The 16,844-nt window shown below is 45.8% G+C and overlaps 1 protein-coding gene across 1 annotated transcript in view; it reads left to right on the top strand.

The window, feature by feature from the left end:
• Positions 1 to 16,844, top strand: part of CDH26 (cadherin 26) — a 144,102-nt gene that overhangs the window by 81,947 nt on the left and 45,311 nt on the right. The window contains exons 9-17 of the mRNA XM_075350387.1: positions 4,504 to 4,775; positions 5,866 to 6,008; positions 6,843 to 7,079; positions 7,738 to 7,959; positions 9,112 to 9,242; positions 12,753 to 12,809; positions 14,913 to 14,981; positions 15,064 to 15,117; positions 15,200 to 15,253. Coding sequence (XP_075206502.1) covers positions 4,504 to 4,775; positions 5,866 to 6,008; positions 6,843 to 7,079; positions 7,738 to 7,959; positions 9,112 to 9,242; positions 12,753 to 12,809; positions 14,913 to 14,981; positions 15,064 to 15,117; positions 15,200 to 15,253 — 1,239 coding nt within the window. The remainder of the gene's footprint in view (positions 1 to 4,503; positions 4,776 to 5,865; positions 6,009 to 6,842; positions 7,080 to 7,737; positions 7,960 to 9,111; positions 9,243 to 12,752; positions 12,810 to 14,912; positions 14,982 to 15,063; positions 15,118 to 15,199; positions 15,254 to 16,844) is intronic.

Consider the following 16,844-nt stretch of genomic DNA (forward strand, 5'->3'; position numbering starts at 1 on the left):
CACCACTTCGTCCAAAATAACATCCTCCAGCGCAACAGATACATTACTATCCAAAGAAGGCAAGGAAATTTCCGGAACATATTTTTTAATCCTGGTAGAGAGATCTGGAGGAGGAAGGTCTTTGATAATATATAGTTTCTTATAGTAGGAACGAAATATATCAATAATTTCTTCCGGTTTATGAGTGTTTCTACCATTATGCCTCTTGACGCATGGGACTTATATTGCAGAATATCTAGGGTGAAGCAATCTTGAGAGTGGCGTCCCATATTTATCTGATGTCTCATAATAAAATTTTTGACCCTTTCTCTATGGCTAATGAATTTCTGATCTAAAATAGCCCTGAAATATTTTTTTTTTGTTAAATTGACTAAAATAGTAAGGGAAAATGTTTGCTTATGTGATATTTCTAGTGAGTGAATCTGACGTAAAAATTCATCAACCTCCAGAGCCCTCTCCCTCTTATGTCTGGGACCATGCTTGATTAAGATGCCTCTTAGGACACATTTTAGGTTTTTCCACTGTAAAGGGAACTGAGGTTTAGTCAGCGGAATGCACCTCCATAAAGGAATCAATAGAATAGAATAAATAGAATCCTTCAGATCTGATGTGCAAAGATCATCTTTAGACCTCTTTCACATGTCCGTGTTTTGGTACGTGTGATGTCTGTTTTCACATGGATCGGAGACACGGACACATGTAGAACCATTAAAATCAATGGGTCTGCGCACAGCTCTGTGTTTTCACACGGACGTGCTTGACACTGCGACGTGTCCATTTTTCTCCGGCAGTACTAATCTTACACGGACCACACAACGATGTGATCCATGTGACATCAGTAAGACACGTACTGGAGAAAACATGTGTCTTTGAAATAATATTATTTTATTATTATACTCATTATTATACTTACCTGTCTCCAGCACTGCTGTCTTTAGTGCTGCTTTCACATGCTTCTGGGCCCTCTCATTATACTCATGCATATTCACTCCACCGAGGACCTGGCAGCAGAAGCAATGGTAAATATAGAAGTTCATGCTGTCTGTGTGCTATCTGGATGTCACATGGAACAGCACATGGAAAAAACACACATGAACACATGCACACACATATGCACCTACACCACGGACGATGCAAAATGTGTGTGTGAGGGGAGAGTGCTTCAGAGGGTCCCTTGTTAAGACCGGCCCAACTGGAGGATGCAGGAGACTTTACAGAGTGAACTGGAGAGACAGAGGAACAACACAGTAGCTGGAGGTAGAGCTCAATAGCTCCCTCAGTACCAGCGCAGTTAGGCTACAGAACCCTAAAGTGGCGTAGCCTTCAGGTTGCGCCACCAGAATCTGCCGGACAGGGAGATTTCACATCCCTCTGGTCACCACAGGTCCCGGGGCACAGCAGCACATAGAATCAGGAGTCGTGATCATGGTCAGGCCCAACAAAGGATTCGCGCTGCCTGCGGACGGGACGGGAACTAAAGCCAAGAACACTGCGGTCCCCAAGTAACTTCACGTCATGGGGATCCACACTAAAGCGCACAGAAAGTAAGGTCTCTCAGTTCACAACACCGGTGGTGGCCTCTGAACTACCAGGGAATGGCTGGGGCCCATCACGGCGGAAACCGGCACTCTGAGGGTGACAACAGTACTGGGAGTAAAAATAACTTTGACCGCAGCCCCCTGTGTCATCCCGTTATTGCCGTCGCCATCGCCCCACGTTTCGGGGCCAATGGCCACTACCACCATCATCATCCTCCCTGGAGCTTAGCTTCACCTGCGGGAAGCTGAACTATCCTAGCTGCGACACCATCCGCCACAGAGGACAGCGACCACAGGAGTGGCTAATCCCTGGCCACATACCGCAAGTGGCATCACGAGACAACTACTACAACTCCCAACATCCTCATCATCACCCATACTCATCCCATCCTCCATTATCCTTTTTGTGGACACCTCAGGGTTACGAAACCGGGCCAGGGGCACCCATGACAACCCAATGACCTTCCACCGGCCCGGTGATGAGTATTCCCAAGATCCCGTGGGGTGCTCCATTTTGGCGTCACAAACAGGATTCCGTTCCCGAAACAACGGGTACTGTGCACCTCATGGACTGTATGTCTATTGACTGTGTGAAATGTTTATTGGGAACAGGATTTCATGACCGTGGCCGCGGGTACTGTGTGCCTAACGGACAGGACTGTACACTGGCATCCATTGATAAAAAGGACTAGTTCCATGTGTACCCAAAAGGACTGGGGGCGCCCGCCCTTCGTGGGTGGGATTGCAGCGTGGTGCGAAACGCCGTGCCCGCACCCTAAAACTACTAAGGAAAGATGAAACTCACCAAAAGATCTGGGAGCACCGCCTCCCCAGGAGGCAGGAAAAGAAGTGATGGTGGCACGGACGGATCGGGTGTGAGCCATGGTGAGCGACGACCGAAGGAACCTGAGTCACTGGGTAGAAGCGATGTGCTCCCCAGGCTGCCCGAAAGCAACTCCGGTGACGTGGCCCGCACTGAGACCGGCTGCCATCAATGTCCTTAACCCTGGATGCCTGGAGTGTCCTTGGCTGCGGAATTGTGCACCTGGAGTGCAACAGAGAGGCATGTAAATATAACGTATTTGAGAAGATGTATATAGTTAACAGATCTGATAGCACTTATAGAAAGTACTGAATGTTTTTTTGTTTCCTCTGCTTGATAAAATGGACTACTGGGTTATGCGTGGCCAGGACTGCCTTTGCAAATGATTAGCACGTATTTAAGGGACCATGGACTCTGTTGAATATTGCTACTAGTATGATGTTTTTTTGCCAAAGGTTTTACTTATTCCACTATAATGTTTGAAATGCTGCCTTTGTATGCTGTTCTGCTATTTTTCCTTTACTGCTTTTATGTGATTTATGTGAAAAGTGTACAGAGTTTTTATAGAACTGCTAAGAGTTATTATTTTATTATGTTTGCAACGTTTGAAGTGATCCTGCCTCCCATAAACGGAAGAGTGTTTATGTTTTTCTGCATAACAAAATTTTAACATTTATGTTTTGTTGCAGCCCGGGAGTGCTGCGATTCACTGTGGGGGAATGTGGTGCCCCTGAGGCTCAGTCACCACAGGGTATTGCATCTGACTTAAGGTGCAATACTCATCCCGGGTAAGGAAGAGGATAACCACTAGTTTTCACTTACACAACACAGCCAGGAAGTGAGTCAGCAGTTACACAACACATAGTTTAGCAGCCAGTCACTGGAACTGGGCTAAAGGTGGTCACCATAACAACGGGACTTCCCCAGCACCAGTGAGTCCTCAGGAAAGTGGGGGCAGCATGAAGGGAGTGAGGAACACGCAGACTTTTACCTCAGAATAGTCTGGAACACAGAACAATACGGTCGCAGGGGAGAGTGCTTCAGAGTTCCCCTGTTAGGACTGGCCCGATTGGAAGGAAGCAGGAGACTTTACCGGGTGAGCTGGAGAGACAGAGGAGCAACATGGTAGCTGGAGGTAGAGCTCAATAGCTCCCTCAGTACCAGCACAGTTAGGGTGCAGAACCCTAAGGTGGCGTACACTTCAGGTTGCGCCACCAGAATCTGCCGGACAGGGGGATTTCATGTCACTCTGGCCACCACAAGTCCCAGGGCACAGCAGCACATAGAACCAGAAGTCGTGATTACCGTCAGGCCTAACACAGGATTCGCGCTGCCTGTGGACGGGAACTAAAGCCAAGAACACAGAGGTCCCCAAGTAACTTCAAGTCATGGTGATCCACACTAAAGTGCACAGAAAGGAAGGTCTCTCAGTTCACAACACCGGTGGTGGCCTCTGAACTACCCGGGAATGGCTGGGGCCCATCACTGTGAAAACCGGCACTCCAAGGCTGCCGACAGTACTGTGAGTAAAAAGAACTTTGACAGCAGCCCCCTGTGTTGTCCCGTTATTGCCATCACTCCGCGCTTTGGCACCAACGGCCACTACCAGCAGTATCATCCTCCCTGGGGCCTAGCTTCACCTGCAGGAAGCTGAACCATCCTAGCTGCGACACCATCCGCCCCAGAGGACAGCTAATGCAGTGGTGGCTAATCCCTGGCCGCATACCGCAAGTTGCGTCACGAGACAACTACTACAACTCCCAACATCCTCATCATCACCCATCCTCATCCCATCCGCCATTCTCCTTTTTGTGGACACCTCGGGGTCATGAAACCGGGCAAGGGCCACCTGTAATATCCCCCTGACCCTCCACCGGTGTGTTCGAATTACGTAGCAAAAACCTGCTGATAGATTCCCTTTAATATTTTTCATTTCTTTTGAATCCACTCCTGGCTTTAACTCGAAAAATTGCATGTTTGGTTCAAGCCATTTAGTATCCTCACATACGGCAGATATGTCTCAGAAACTTCTTCTCCAATCTGCTACATTTCAATATTCCTCTATAGCGCAACACTCCACTGTACTAATATTTAATGAGTGATTACCGCTTGAACTTTCACAACTTTTTATCTTCTTTTCAGCCTCTGGATTTTGAAGCAACTGCCTCGAAAACTATTGTTGTATCTGTAGAGAACGAAGAACCTTTTTACGCATGTAAAAATGGCAAACTCAAGGTCGAGAAAAATGTAGTCCGGAGCAATGCAACCATTAACGTTAATGTAATAGACTCAAACGATCCTCCCATTTTCTTTCCTGCAAGTAAAACAATCAGAGAAAAAGAAGGTGTGAAGCCGGGCACTGTCCTGGGAACGCTTAATGCAACCGATCCTGATAAAGTACCAAATAAAATCAGGTATCCACAATCTGCCACGTATTCTGATATCTGCTGCTGCCAAGTTATAACATTCAGTTCTGTCCAGTTTTATGATCTACTATCTGTAGTACCTAGCATTGTCCGAGATAGTAACTAAATGTCTCTCTGTCTCACTCCCACTCTCCCTCTCTGTCTCTCTCTCTCTCTCTCTGTTTCTCTGTCTATCTCTCTCCCTATGTGCCTGCCTCTCTATCTCTATCTGTCTGTCAATCTCAGTCTCTTTCTGTCTCTTTCTCTCTATTCTCTGTCTGTGTCTCTTTCTTTCTCTCAGTCTCTCTCTCTATCCGTCTCGCTCTGTCTATCGCTGTGTCTGTTTCTCTATCTCTACATATGTCTCTCTTTCTCTAACTCTGTCTGTCTCTCTCTTTCTCTCAGTCTCTCTCTCTCTGTCTCACCCTGTCTCTCGTTCTGTCTGTTTCTCTATCTCTACATCTGTCTCTCTCTCTGTATCTCTGTCTGTCTGTCTGTCTCTGTCTGTCGCTCTCTCGCTATCCGTCTCACCACTGGAATCATATTACCTCACACATAAGTTTCTTATACTTACAATGTCCTTTGTTGCTTATAGCAACCAATCACAGCTCCTATTAATAACCTGTAGCTCCCAGCTTCATTGACTTTTTAATGTAAACACATTTTTTGGCGAATAACTAAAACATGGGGTTAAATTGTCCCCTCAAAACATAGTCTATGATGTTCCCTGAGTCAAATGAGCTGTCAGTGCAAAATTTTGTGATTGTAAATGCGATGGTGCGGATTCCTTTAGCGGTCAGACATACACACACACACACACACACACACACACATACATACATACATACATACATACATACATACATACATACATAGCATGCCAGGTCTCTAAGGGGTTAAGAATTATTAAGATCAATAGAGCTCCAGGATGGTTTAAAAAAAGACTTAACGAATAGTCCAGCAAAGTGGTGGATAATGGAATTAGCAAAAGATATGTTGATGGCACAGATAACCAGCGAAGCGATCGTGGCTATAGTCTACTCTCCAACTAGATGACTACTATGGTTCAATTAATGCAGTGATCTATTTTGATTGACAGGTATAAAATCGCTGAGGATCCTGCTGGGTGGGTGACCATAGATGAAAATACCGGAGTCCTTACGACAACTCAAGTGCTGGACAGAGAATCTCCCTACGTTAACCAGACATTGTACAAAGTGGTTGTATATGCTGTAGATGATGGTAAGGATGCCCCCTATTGTGGGGTCTGGGCAATATCATTTTTACTGGTTTTTATAAATAATCATTAATATAAATACGGCAAAGCTTTGCATTGCTTTGTTTTCCCATTGATTACTCTGCTGGCAGCGTGGAGGGTTGTCTGATGTGCCTCAATTCTGAATGGGTCTGGGTAACATTATCAGCACCATTACCATTGACCACCCCTTGAAGCTAGTGTTCCCACTTTTAAAGCTTTCACTCATCAGCTATTTGTTCTAATATCTCTCTACATACTCAATGCGCACTCGATTTGACTGAGCGCACATGTGTTTTGAAAGAGGAGAAGAAATAGCATCTCTAGTGGTGTCTTATTTTTTCTAAACTCAGCATGTCCTAACCTTCTTTATGCTGGTGTCATGTGTTGGGGAGAGTTGGAACCGCCTTCACACATAAAGGGTTGTTGGCCGAACCTTTTGTAATTGGCAGGTTTGTCTGGCCTTTCTTCTGTGTGACTGTTACTGTGTTACTGTAGTTCAGGCAGCGCCTTTCACCTCAGATACTCAAGCATTGAATTGGCCAATCTGTAATGTAGTTAGCCAGACAACATTTATGGCAATGTAGACAGAAAAACGGCAGCCAATGAGGAGAGAAAAGAAGGGTCTGTGTGTTCGTTTTTTCCTACAGAGCCACCCTTTTCCATGATTTAGTATTTCAACTCTGCAGCATTCACTTGGGTGCTGCAAGACCAGACCCTGCCCATGGGCAAGAAAGTCGCCATATCTGGAAAATAACTTCTTACATGTAATGTTTTTGGTTTTGATCACCCCAATTAATTTATTTTGATCTTTAATGTAGGTGACCCTCCAGCAACTGGGACTGGCACTGTTCTCCTCTACGTGTCTGACGTCAATGACAACACCCCACAGTTGGTTGAACCTTTCTTCCAGAGATGCGAGAAGGAGAACAAGATGCCGATTATTATCGAGGCTACAGACAAAGATATGGATCCATATGCTGGACCCTTCAAGTTTGAAGTAGCACCAGATCATTCTAGAAGTGTAAAGGAAGTCTGGGATATCAAGCAGAACTCTGGTATGTCCGGTCCTGAGCTTTGAGTGTGTACAGTGCTAGATTCATTGGGGTTTATGGCAAAGGTACCCAACCTTTCTGACCTTGAGAGCCATATTCAGCTCTAGGAGAAGGTCACGAGCCACATCCAACTCAGAGAGAGGGTCATGAGCCATATCCAGCTCTGAGAGAGGGTGACAAGCCATATTCAGCTATTCAGTTCTGAGAGAGGGTCACGAGTCACATTCACATCCACATAGGGACACCCAGAAAGTCCATTACCAGTACAATGACATTGAAAGCTTTTCCATAGAATTCACACCTAGGCAGTACACCAAGATCCAGGGGTACCAACCTTACCCCCATTCAGATCTGCTCTTCTGTGTGGGGTTACTCACAGATGTCACCATCTGGAGATCTGCTCTTCATAGCGGGTTGCTAGACCTGGTGCTAATGTACCACGCTGGGATACAGCAGCGAGCCACACATCATGGGGCTGCAAGCCTCATGTGGTTCCCGAGCCACAGATTGGGGACCCCTGGTTTATAGCCTAGTAAGTAAAATAGCTCTCCTCAAAAAAGAAGACAGCTATAGTGTCGCCTATAAGTGATTCTAGGGACAGACAGTTTTCTGAGCAAACAGTGTTTTCTGATTTAATCTCTTATGGTCTTTTTTGTTACAGACAAATCTGTTGAAATCCTAATGCGGCAAAGCCTCCCCAAGGGAAACTACAGCATCCCCCTGGAAATTTATGATAGACAGGGATCTTACAGCGAACAAGTCCTGAATATACGGGTGTGCAGCTGTCCAGATGGAGGGGGCTGTGAGAAGCTGGATCCGGCCTCACATAACATGGGCGGTGGGGCTATTGCGGCCATTATTGGTGCTCTGTTCTTGTTCCTGTGTAAGTATATAATCGGATCAGTTATGTGATTTGTATCTTCTTCCGCAATATTCACAATCTAATCACACACTCACATTAGGGACATTTTAATAGAAGCCATTAAGGGCTCGTTCAGATGATTTTAAACCATATGAAAATTAAATCAAAAGAGGAAATATTGCAAACAGACCAAAAAAAACCTCCAAAACAGATAATTTATTAAGTATTAATTAAAAATGCTTAATGGCAAAAAACCATATAGAGCAATATAGCTACAACGGTCAACACACACAAGAAACACAAAACAAAAATTGTCGTGTCAAGGTGGGCACACGGGATAAAATGGTCTAAATAGTATGGGAGAGCCGGGTGTATCTTAGAATTAGCCCATAATGGCTGTATATTAATGCCAAATAGCAGATTCCGTAGGGGTCGGGCTAACCGTCCCTATTATTATCCCTACCTGACCGTGGAAGTAAACACACCCTAATTTTCGGGGCGCCCCCGCTCAGCGTCGGCTTACCCTAGTCTATCCCTGTAACCTGGCAATTTGCCAGAATTAGATAACCAGTCCATAACCCAGACAAAGTACAACACAGTGCTAAAGTGCAAAAGTATAAGTAAAAAAAAAATTAAAAAGTCAATGCTCGTTAGCGTACTCAAAATACAGCAAGCCTAGTGATGTATTCATACTACAACTAATCTGCAACGGAGCTATGACAAGTGTCCAGACCTAGTAACACCTGGTAAATCTATAAGCAGTATATAATAAAGGTCCTTGCTTTGTCAATTTACATCATAAGGCTGACATGATAAGCAATAACAAATTTGCAGGCCTATAGAAAATACGTCCTAGTCAGAGGGGTACACTTATCTGGCTGGGGACATGCAGATTCCCGACGCGTTTCTCCCCGTATTTTTTGGGGTCCTTCAGGGGATGCTAGTAACTGTGGAATAATCCACATATATCCAGGCCATCTTAATGATGCTGATGTTCTATATAAGGCACAGCGGTAATTCGTGCCGTAATCCCCAGGCATAAAACTCCTAGGCAATGCTAGGAAAAATGCCTCAGATACAGCTCATCTGGTCCCCGGATAAGGCCCGCAAACCGAACACCGGACATCGAGTTTGCTCATCTCTAATTATATGTTTGTTTTTTTCTTGTAACAGTGGCATTATGTTTGCTTATGTGTTTCCTCTGCGGCGCTGGTGGAAAGAATCTTCGTAAAATCCCTGGAAATGATGAAGGCAATCAAACCTTGATCCATTATAATGAGGAGGGGGGAAGTGTACTATCTCAGGTAAGATACACAAGCATGACACCAGGAAGTGCTGTGCAAGTGTCTAGTCTAATGCAGGCCCCAAATGTATGGAAAAGAAGCCACAAAGCATATCATGAGACAATTGTGATCAGATATTGTATAGTCACCACTAGGTGGCACTCTATTACATTTTTATATCACCACCAGGTGGCATATAGCCAACATGATGCAGGTCATGGTTGCCTTATAGATTTATAAACCAAGTGTAATAAAAACATTACTTTTACCTGGCATTGGAGGAGTATATGCGGAATTCTCAAATATTCAGGATCGAATGGTCAAATGTATATGTTACAGGCAATGTATAAAAACCCGGCATGCAATAGAATAGCTAGGCAATGTATGCAATCCCTGTAGTTTTCAGGCAAGGTATGAAATATCTGTGTTGTTCTATACTTTTCCTAGGCATTACATAAAATGTCTAGCTATTATAAAGAATGACAAGAACTGCTCAGGCAAAGTATGATATAATGCCCAGATTGGAAAAGTCTTTAGTAACAAACAGTCAAAAAACTAATGAAAGAAGTAACAAACAGTCAAAAAACTAATGAAAGAAGAAATCCTAAATGAACAACAGGATATCTTAACTGGGAAAAACAGAAGTGTCATTCCTGACTATTAGTCTTTAGTAACAGTCAAAAACATGAAAGAAGAAATGTAAAATGAACAACAGGATATCTTTGCTGGGAAAAAAAAAGAAAGCAGAAATGTCATTTCTGACTATTTGTTGCAGCACGGGAGGCTAGAATGGCATTTTGAATTGCACTTCATTTTTTTTTATGCAAAGGCATTTTGATAGTTTGGCACTTAGTGTTGCACATACACCTCAAAAATCTTTGACCACTTCCTGTAGACTGAGCAGTAGCAGCAGATCGAAGAGGTGTTTTGTGGTCAGGAACATCTTGAACCTTGATACTTGATACAAATACTGAATTGTGATCTTGCATAGAGTTGGTTCAAAATTCCTCGCACCGTTCCGAGTCGGTAAAATACGTCTTCTGTCACATCCATAACAACTGCTAGCAGATTTCGCGGATCACCGCATCCCTTGTCTACGTCAGGGATAGGAACCTGCACAATGTCCCCCAAAGATGCAGGAGGAATTTTTTTGTCAGTGTCCATTTTCATTTTCTGCTTTGTCCACCTTCTTTTGGACGGCCCACCCCTGTAGTATTCTACACTCCGCCTGTTTGTCATTTAGGTATTCTATAGAATGACTAGGAAATGTATGAACATCTGATGTATTTCATACTTTGACGACCCATTTCCGGCATTGTATACATTGCCTAGGTATTCTATAGAATGCCTGTGTGACGCCCTGGACTAGTCAGGTCGTCTCAGGTAGTCCCATGCATACACACACACCCCTCCCCTTAGTAAGGTGACAGCAGCCAAACTACAAAACCCTTGTCACCTCCCTCCGGGTTTGATGTTCACACCAGGGGGCGGAGCCAGGCGGTTGGCTCTCCCACCGAGAAGTTCACAGGCCCGGAGGCGGGAAAACAGGTAGTTAGAGTTGAGCTTTGACAGAGGAGTGAAGTGAGTCAAGTTCAAGGGCAGACCTGGGTTGGAGCCCAGTCACCTCTGGCAAGGAGGCAGACGGTGGTGGCCGTCTGCAGGAGCTGGGATTACAGCCGGTGGAGCCGTAGGGACCGGGGACGGGCGGTGGCCCGCCGGTACCGAATCGGAGAACCGATTGGAAACCGGAGCACCAGGAGGGGTACTCAGATCCAGTACGAGGCCCAGAAACAACCGGGCTGAGTCAAATCAACTGATTGAGGACTGGACTTTAGGACCTTTCCCACCTAAGACCCGACTGAAGACAACAGCCCAACCATAGGGGTAAAGCCACCGCCCAGGCATAGAGACCCAAGGGGCCAGCGTCTGCGGGCAAACAGGGCTCTCCCGACACATAACAAGCCGGGGAGCGGACTACTGTTGCTCAGGCATAGGAGTCGTGATTCTACACAAACTAGGTGCAGGAGAAAGGCGGAAACCACCAACTTGTTAAGGGGAAAACTGCAGCCGGCTGCGGGCACCATTCACCATCTTGTTTGGTTTACCAGAGACTCCAGCATATTTTCTTATAGTGAGTACAACAGTGCCTTCGGGCCGCGCACCGCGCCGCACCGCACCGACACCCCAGCATGCATCCATCCCCTCGCCTCAGCACCTCCCTCGGGCCCCCGGGACCACCATCCCCCTACCCACGGAGGGTGTCTACACCAAGCTGCACAACACCGTCCCCGGGAGCCTAGTCAACGGCAATGGTGGTGTCCATCCATTCACCACAACCCGTGGGTAGCATCACGAACTTAAATCCCTTACAAACCACCGCGGCTCTGGACGTGGATCTCCCCACCAAAGTCCCTACGTGTAGCGACAACCCCCTTTCAGAGCGACGTGACCCCCAGGTCCGTGGAGAGCTCGAGCCACCCACCAACGAGTACGGATCCGAGCGGCTCGGCAGCCGGCCGAGCCCCGGGGCGGTACACCTGTTTTTACACATTGCCGGTAACATCTAATATATAAAGATCAGTGTATGTGTGTATGTATGTGTGTTTGTGTGTATGTGCGTTAAAGGAATCTGCACCGTCGCATTTACAATCATGAAATTTTGCACAGACGCCCCATGTAACCCAGGGAACGTCACAGACTATGTTTTGACGGGAAAAATTAACCCCGCACTTTACAGTTACTCTCAAAAATCCTGCCTCCATTAATCTGAATGGAGCTGGGTGATACGGGCTATTAATAGCAACTGTCAGTGGTTGCTATAGGAACAAAATAAACTGTTAGTATAAGAAGCTTATGTGTGAGTGAGAGACAGAAAAAGACAGACAGACAGAGACACAGACAGAGACAGACAGGGAAAGAGACAGAGAGACAGAGACAGCCGGGCAAAGAGACAGCCCTGGAAAGAGACAGACCGGGAAAGAGACAGACTGGGAAAGAGACAGACTGGGGAAAGAGACAGACGGGGAAAGAGACAGCCCTGGAAGGAGAGAGAGATGGGGAACGAGAGAGACAGACAGACCCAGAGAAAGAAAGAGACACAGAGATAGACACAGAGATAGAGAGACAGACAGACTGATACAGAGACAGACAGAGAAACTGATACAGACAGAGACAGACACACAGAGACAGACAGACAGAGACAGACAGAACTCGAAGAGAGATAGTTACTATCCCGGGCAACACCCGAGTACTACAGCTAGTATATAATAAATGAGATGTATCAAGCTAAATGCACCAGAACTTTCATCCAACTTGATCCTAAGAATTTTTCATTTTGTGATATAACTGTATTGGCATTAATATGTAGCAGACCTCCCTCAATACTGCATTGTTCTACATCTGCTCCTATCCCCAAATGTCGCAGAACATCAGGCCCATTGTAATTCTATTGCTTTAAAACATTTTCAGACATTGTTAGTATAAATAGAGATGTGTCTTATTAATAATGCTATATTCTTCCTATACCACCAGGCATCCCCGGCTGTTCTGATGAGTAATGGAAATGGAAATCTTGATCTTGGCATAAAGGTAATATATCACCAATTTTGTTAACATTCAGTGTTTTGACCACACGTTTCGGCTGTATGGACACACAAAGTCCTGCACAATTCTTTACCATATACTGTATCTTCATATTTATCAGATCACAAGGAGCGTGCCATGAAGTTTAATTACTGCTGAATATAAACTCTGCATGAGATCGTGACATACATAGGTGCAGGAAAGTCCCATACTCCTTTATGGGAGGACTATTTTGAACATGAGACCTTAGTGCATCGTTAACAGTAGTTTGTTGAAATCATCACCTTTTGTACTTATTACATTGTGTTCACACCTGTCAGTTCTTCATACACCGAAGCTATGATTTTGCATTTACTCTGAACAAGCAAAGCATGGGTGATGGATATCTTAAAGGGGTTGTGTCAACTTGTTAAATTGTAAAAACAAGCAACTTTTCAACTTACATTTTCTAAAAAATTCTCTTTGTTCTCAAGAACGGAGGGATGTTTCATTCCATTATTTAGTGCCACTCACTGGCCACTTCTGCAGTTTATGTGTGCCGCCCCCTGTGCCAGGAGCCGGGCTGCTCGGATCTGTATCGGCGGTGGCTCGAGGGGTCTCCGGACCCGGGGGTCGTGCGGCCACTCAAATGAAGGGGGGTATTTACAGGGGATTGTGTTAAAGTTCGTGACGCCACCCGTGGTATGTGGTAATTTGGAGTACCACCACTGCAGTTGGGAGTACCCGGGGTGATGGAATGGTGCCGCCAGGTGTTAGGACCCTCCATGGGTAGGGGGAATTCCTCGGGTCTCGATGATGGTGGTTGGGGAGTGCCGTGGGGAGCGAAGGGGTCACTTTCGTACTCACTCAGTCCATTAAGCTGACACCGACAACTGGATAAACCAAAGTTCTGGATACCGCTGCCGCTGAAGAGAGCTAGTTCGGGTCCTGTCCCCAATGGTGCTGCCTGGTGATCCGTGACCTGCCTCCTGGCACTATGTTTACTTCTCTGTTGGTCCCGGTAGTATGGAACTTGCCGGGTCCCGCTCCCCACTATGGCTAAGTGTGGGAGCTTGCTCTCAGGGTTCATGCTTGGGATTTTCTGGACCGTTTTAGTGGAAAGTCCGATCTGCCTTGTTGCGCTAGTACCCCGATTTTGGAGCGGGTGGAGAGCGGATCTTGAAGGCTCCGTTCTCGTTGGGTAAATTGTCAGGTTGCCTGAAGCTACTCCCTGACCTAGGGTCCACATACCCCGTCGTGCCCTGGTCCCAGCCCGGTGATGGTGCAAGGCCGCCGGCTCTCCTCGACAGTTCCGTGCCCCTTGCCACGATCCCCTGCGACCGGGGATCCAGCTCCTCTAGGCCCAGACCACCGTCTGCCACCTAGATAGCTTCCTAGGAGCCCTGCTCCTGACCTCCTCTCTCCTTCACTTCCAACACACTTTTCCCTTCTCCTGACACTCCTGATGTAGGCAACACCATGTAGTTGGGGACCCATAACCAAGAAGGAGTTGGATATTGCACGGGAGGGCAGATTGTGCAATACCCTGTGACGACTGACGACCTGGTAGTCCAGGGGCATCACATATGAGAAGTGGCTGGTCTCCTAGGCAAGGAACGTACACTTGCAAAGTGTTTGTCATATAGCCACCCTGCGTTTCTACAATGCTGCAGGAGCAAAGCTTCCCCTGCTTGCTTAGAGCGCACAGTTCATACCTACATGGCAACGTGTCACTGATCCTTATCGTCAGTGCTCAGGAGCGCACTGTTCCTTGGCAAGCAAGAAGCTGGAAGCCTGAGGAAAGGTGCACTGCTGAAGAAAGATCATCATCATTATCATCATCTTTCTTCAGCAGTGCACCTTTCCTCAGGCTTCCAGCTTCTTGCTTGCCAAGGAACAGTGCGCTCCTGAGCACTGACGATAAGGATCAGTGACACGTTGCCATGTAGGTATGAATGAGACAATCACCTCAGGTGAGGATGAGATGAGACAACCACCTCAGGTGAGGCAGGAGGTGGCTTAACCTTAATTGAGTACTGATCAAAAACTGCCAAATCTATGAGCCGGTAAACATTATCAATATAAATGACAACCAGACATCTGCTTCAGTATTATGGTCTCTAATTGCAGGATAAAGATGCAGTCGGACGAACACTTTCGAGCACACTTCAAAGGGCTCAGTATCCATCTTGGGAAACGGTTAGTGTCTAACTTCTTGGTATTTTACTAGTTCACAAGTCATAGATCGCTATTACAACAAATGTCACGCTTTCTTCATCAGAATGGAGTTGGGCGATCCCCCGTAGGACGGGCACCGCATCAGTCCTGGGAAACAGTGAGTGTCTAGTTTCTTGGTATCTTACTACTTTACAAGTCATCGACCACTATTAGAACAAATGTCACCTTTGCTTCATCAGGATGGAGTTGGGCGATCCCCCGTTGGACGGGCACCGCATCAGTCTTGGGAAGCGGTGAGTGTGACCTGGCATAGTAAATAGCTGCCTTGTGGACTGCGCTGTGCCTCCAAATAATATTTTCATGTGCTTCTATATAATCATGTTCTCTTGTACAACACTCAACTTGTTGGTGCAGCATTGTGTGCTTTACAGCGGCTGATCCTGCTTTTATGGGAGGATTCCTCCCAATCCGTACATGTTATTTTAATTGTCTTGCCCAGATTTAGAATTTTGAATTTCTCCCTGTTAAATACCATTCCATGTGATGTATCACTCATTAGGCTGCTTGCTGTACATCTTATAAAATCGTTATTTTATTAGCAGGAGATTATCACTTGAGGACCAGTAAACCTCCTGGCAGGTAGCACATACTCATGAGTTCTGTATAACCCTGCCCCACCACTGATTGGCAGCTTACCTACAGTTAGGTCCAGAAATATTTGGACAGTGACACAATTTTCGCGAGTTGGGCTCTGCATGCCACCACATTGGATTTGAAATGAAACCTCTACAACAGAATTCAAGTGCAGATTGTAACGTTTAATTTGAAGGTTTGAACAAAAATATCTGATAGAAATTGTAGGAATTGTACACATTTCTTTACAAACACTCCACATTTTAGGAGGTCAAAAGTAATTGGACAAATAAACCAAACCCAAACAAAATATTTTTATTTTCAATATTTTGTTGCGAATCCTTTGGAGGCAATCACTGCCTTAAGTCTGGAACCCATGGACATCACCAAACGCTGGGTTTCCTCCATCTTAATGCTTTGCCAGGCCTTTACAGCCGCAGCCTTCAGGTCTTGCTTGTTTGTGGGTCTTTCCGTCTTAAGTCTGGATTTGAGCAAGTGAAATGCATGCTCAATTGGGTTAAGATCTGGTGATTGACTTGTCCATTGCAGAATGTTCCACTTTTTTGCACTCATGAACTCCTGGGTAGCTTTGGCTGTATGCTTGGGGTCATTGTCCATCTGTACTATGAAGCGCCGTCCGATCAACTTTGCGGCATTTGGCTGAATCTGGGCTGAAAGTATATCCCGGTACACTTCAGAATTCATCTGGCTACTCTTGTCTGCTGTTATGTCATCAATAAACACAAGTGACCCAGTGCCATTGAAAGCCATGCATGCCCATGCCATCACGTTGCCTCCACCATGTTTTACAGAGGATGTGGTGTGCCTTGGATCATGTGCCGTTCCCTTTCTTCTCCAAACTTTTTTCTTCCCATCATTCTGGTACAGGTTGATCTTGGTCTCATCTGTCCATAGAATACTTTTCCAGAACTGAGCTGGTTTCATGAGGTGTTTTTTCAGCAAATTTAACTCTGGCCTGTCTATTTTTGGAATTGATGAATGGTTTGCATCTAGATGTGAACCCTTTGTATTTACTTTCATGGAGTCTTCTCTTTACTGTTGACTTAGAGACAGATACACCTACTTCACTGAGAGTGTTCTGGACTTCAGTTAATGTTGTGAACGGGTTCTTCTTCACCAAAGAAAGTATGCGGCGATCATCCACCACTGTTGTCATCCGTGGACGCCCAGGCCTTTTTGAGTTCCCAAGCTCACCAGTCAATTCCTTTTTTCTCAGACTGTACCCGACTG

This window comes from Anomaloglossus baeobatrachus, chromosome 5 (assembly GCF_048569485.1).
Source record: "Anomaloglossus baeobatrachus isolate aAnoBae1 chromosome 5, aAnoBae1.hap1, whole genome shotgun sequence".
NCBI classification, from domain to species: domain Eukaryota; kingdom Metazoa; phylum Chordata; class Amphibia; order Anura; family Aromobatidae; genus Anomaloglossus; species Anomaloglossus baeobatrachus.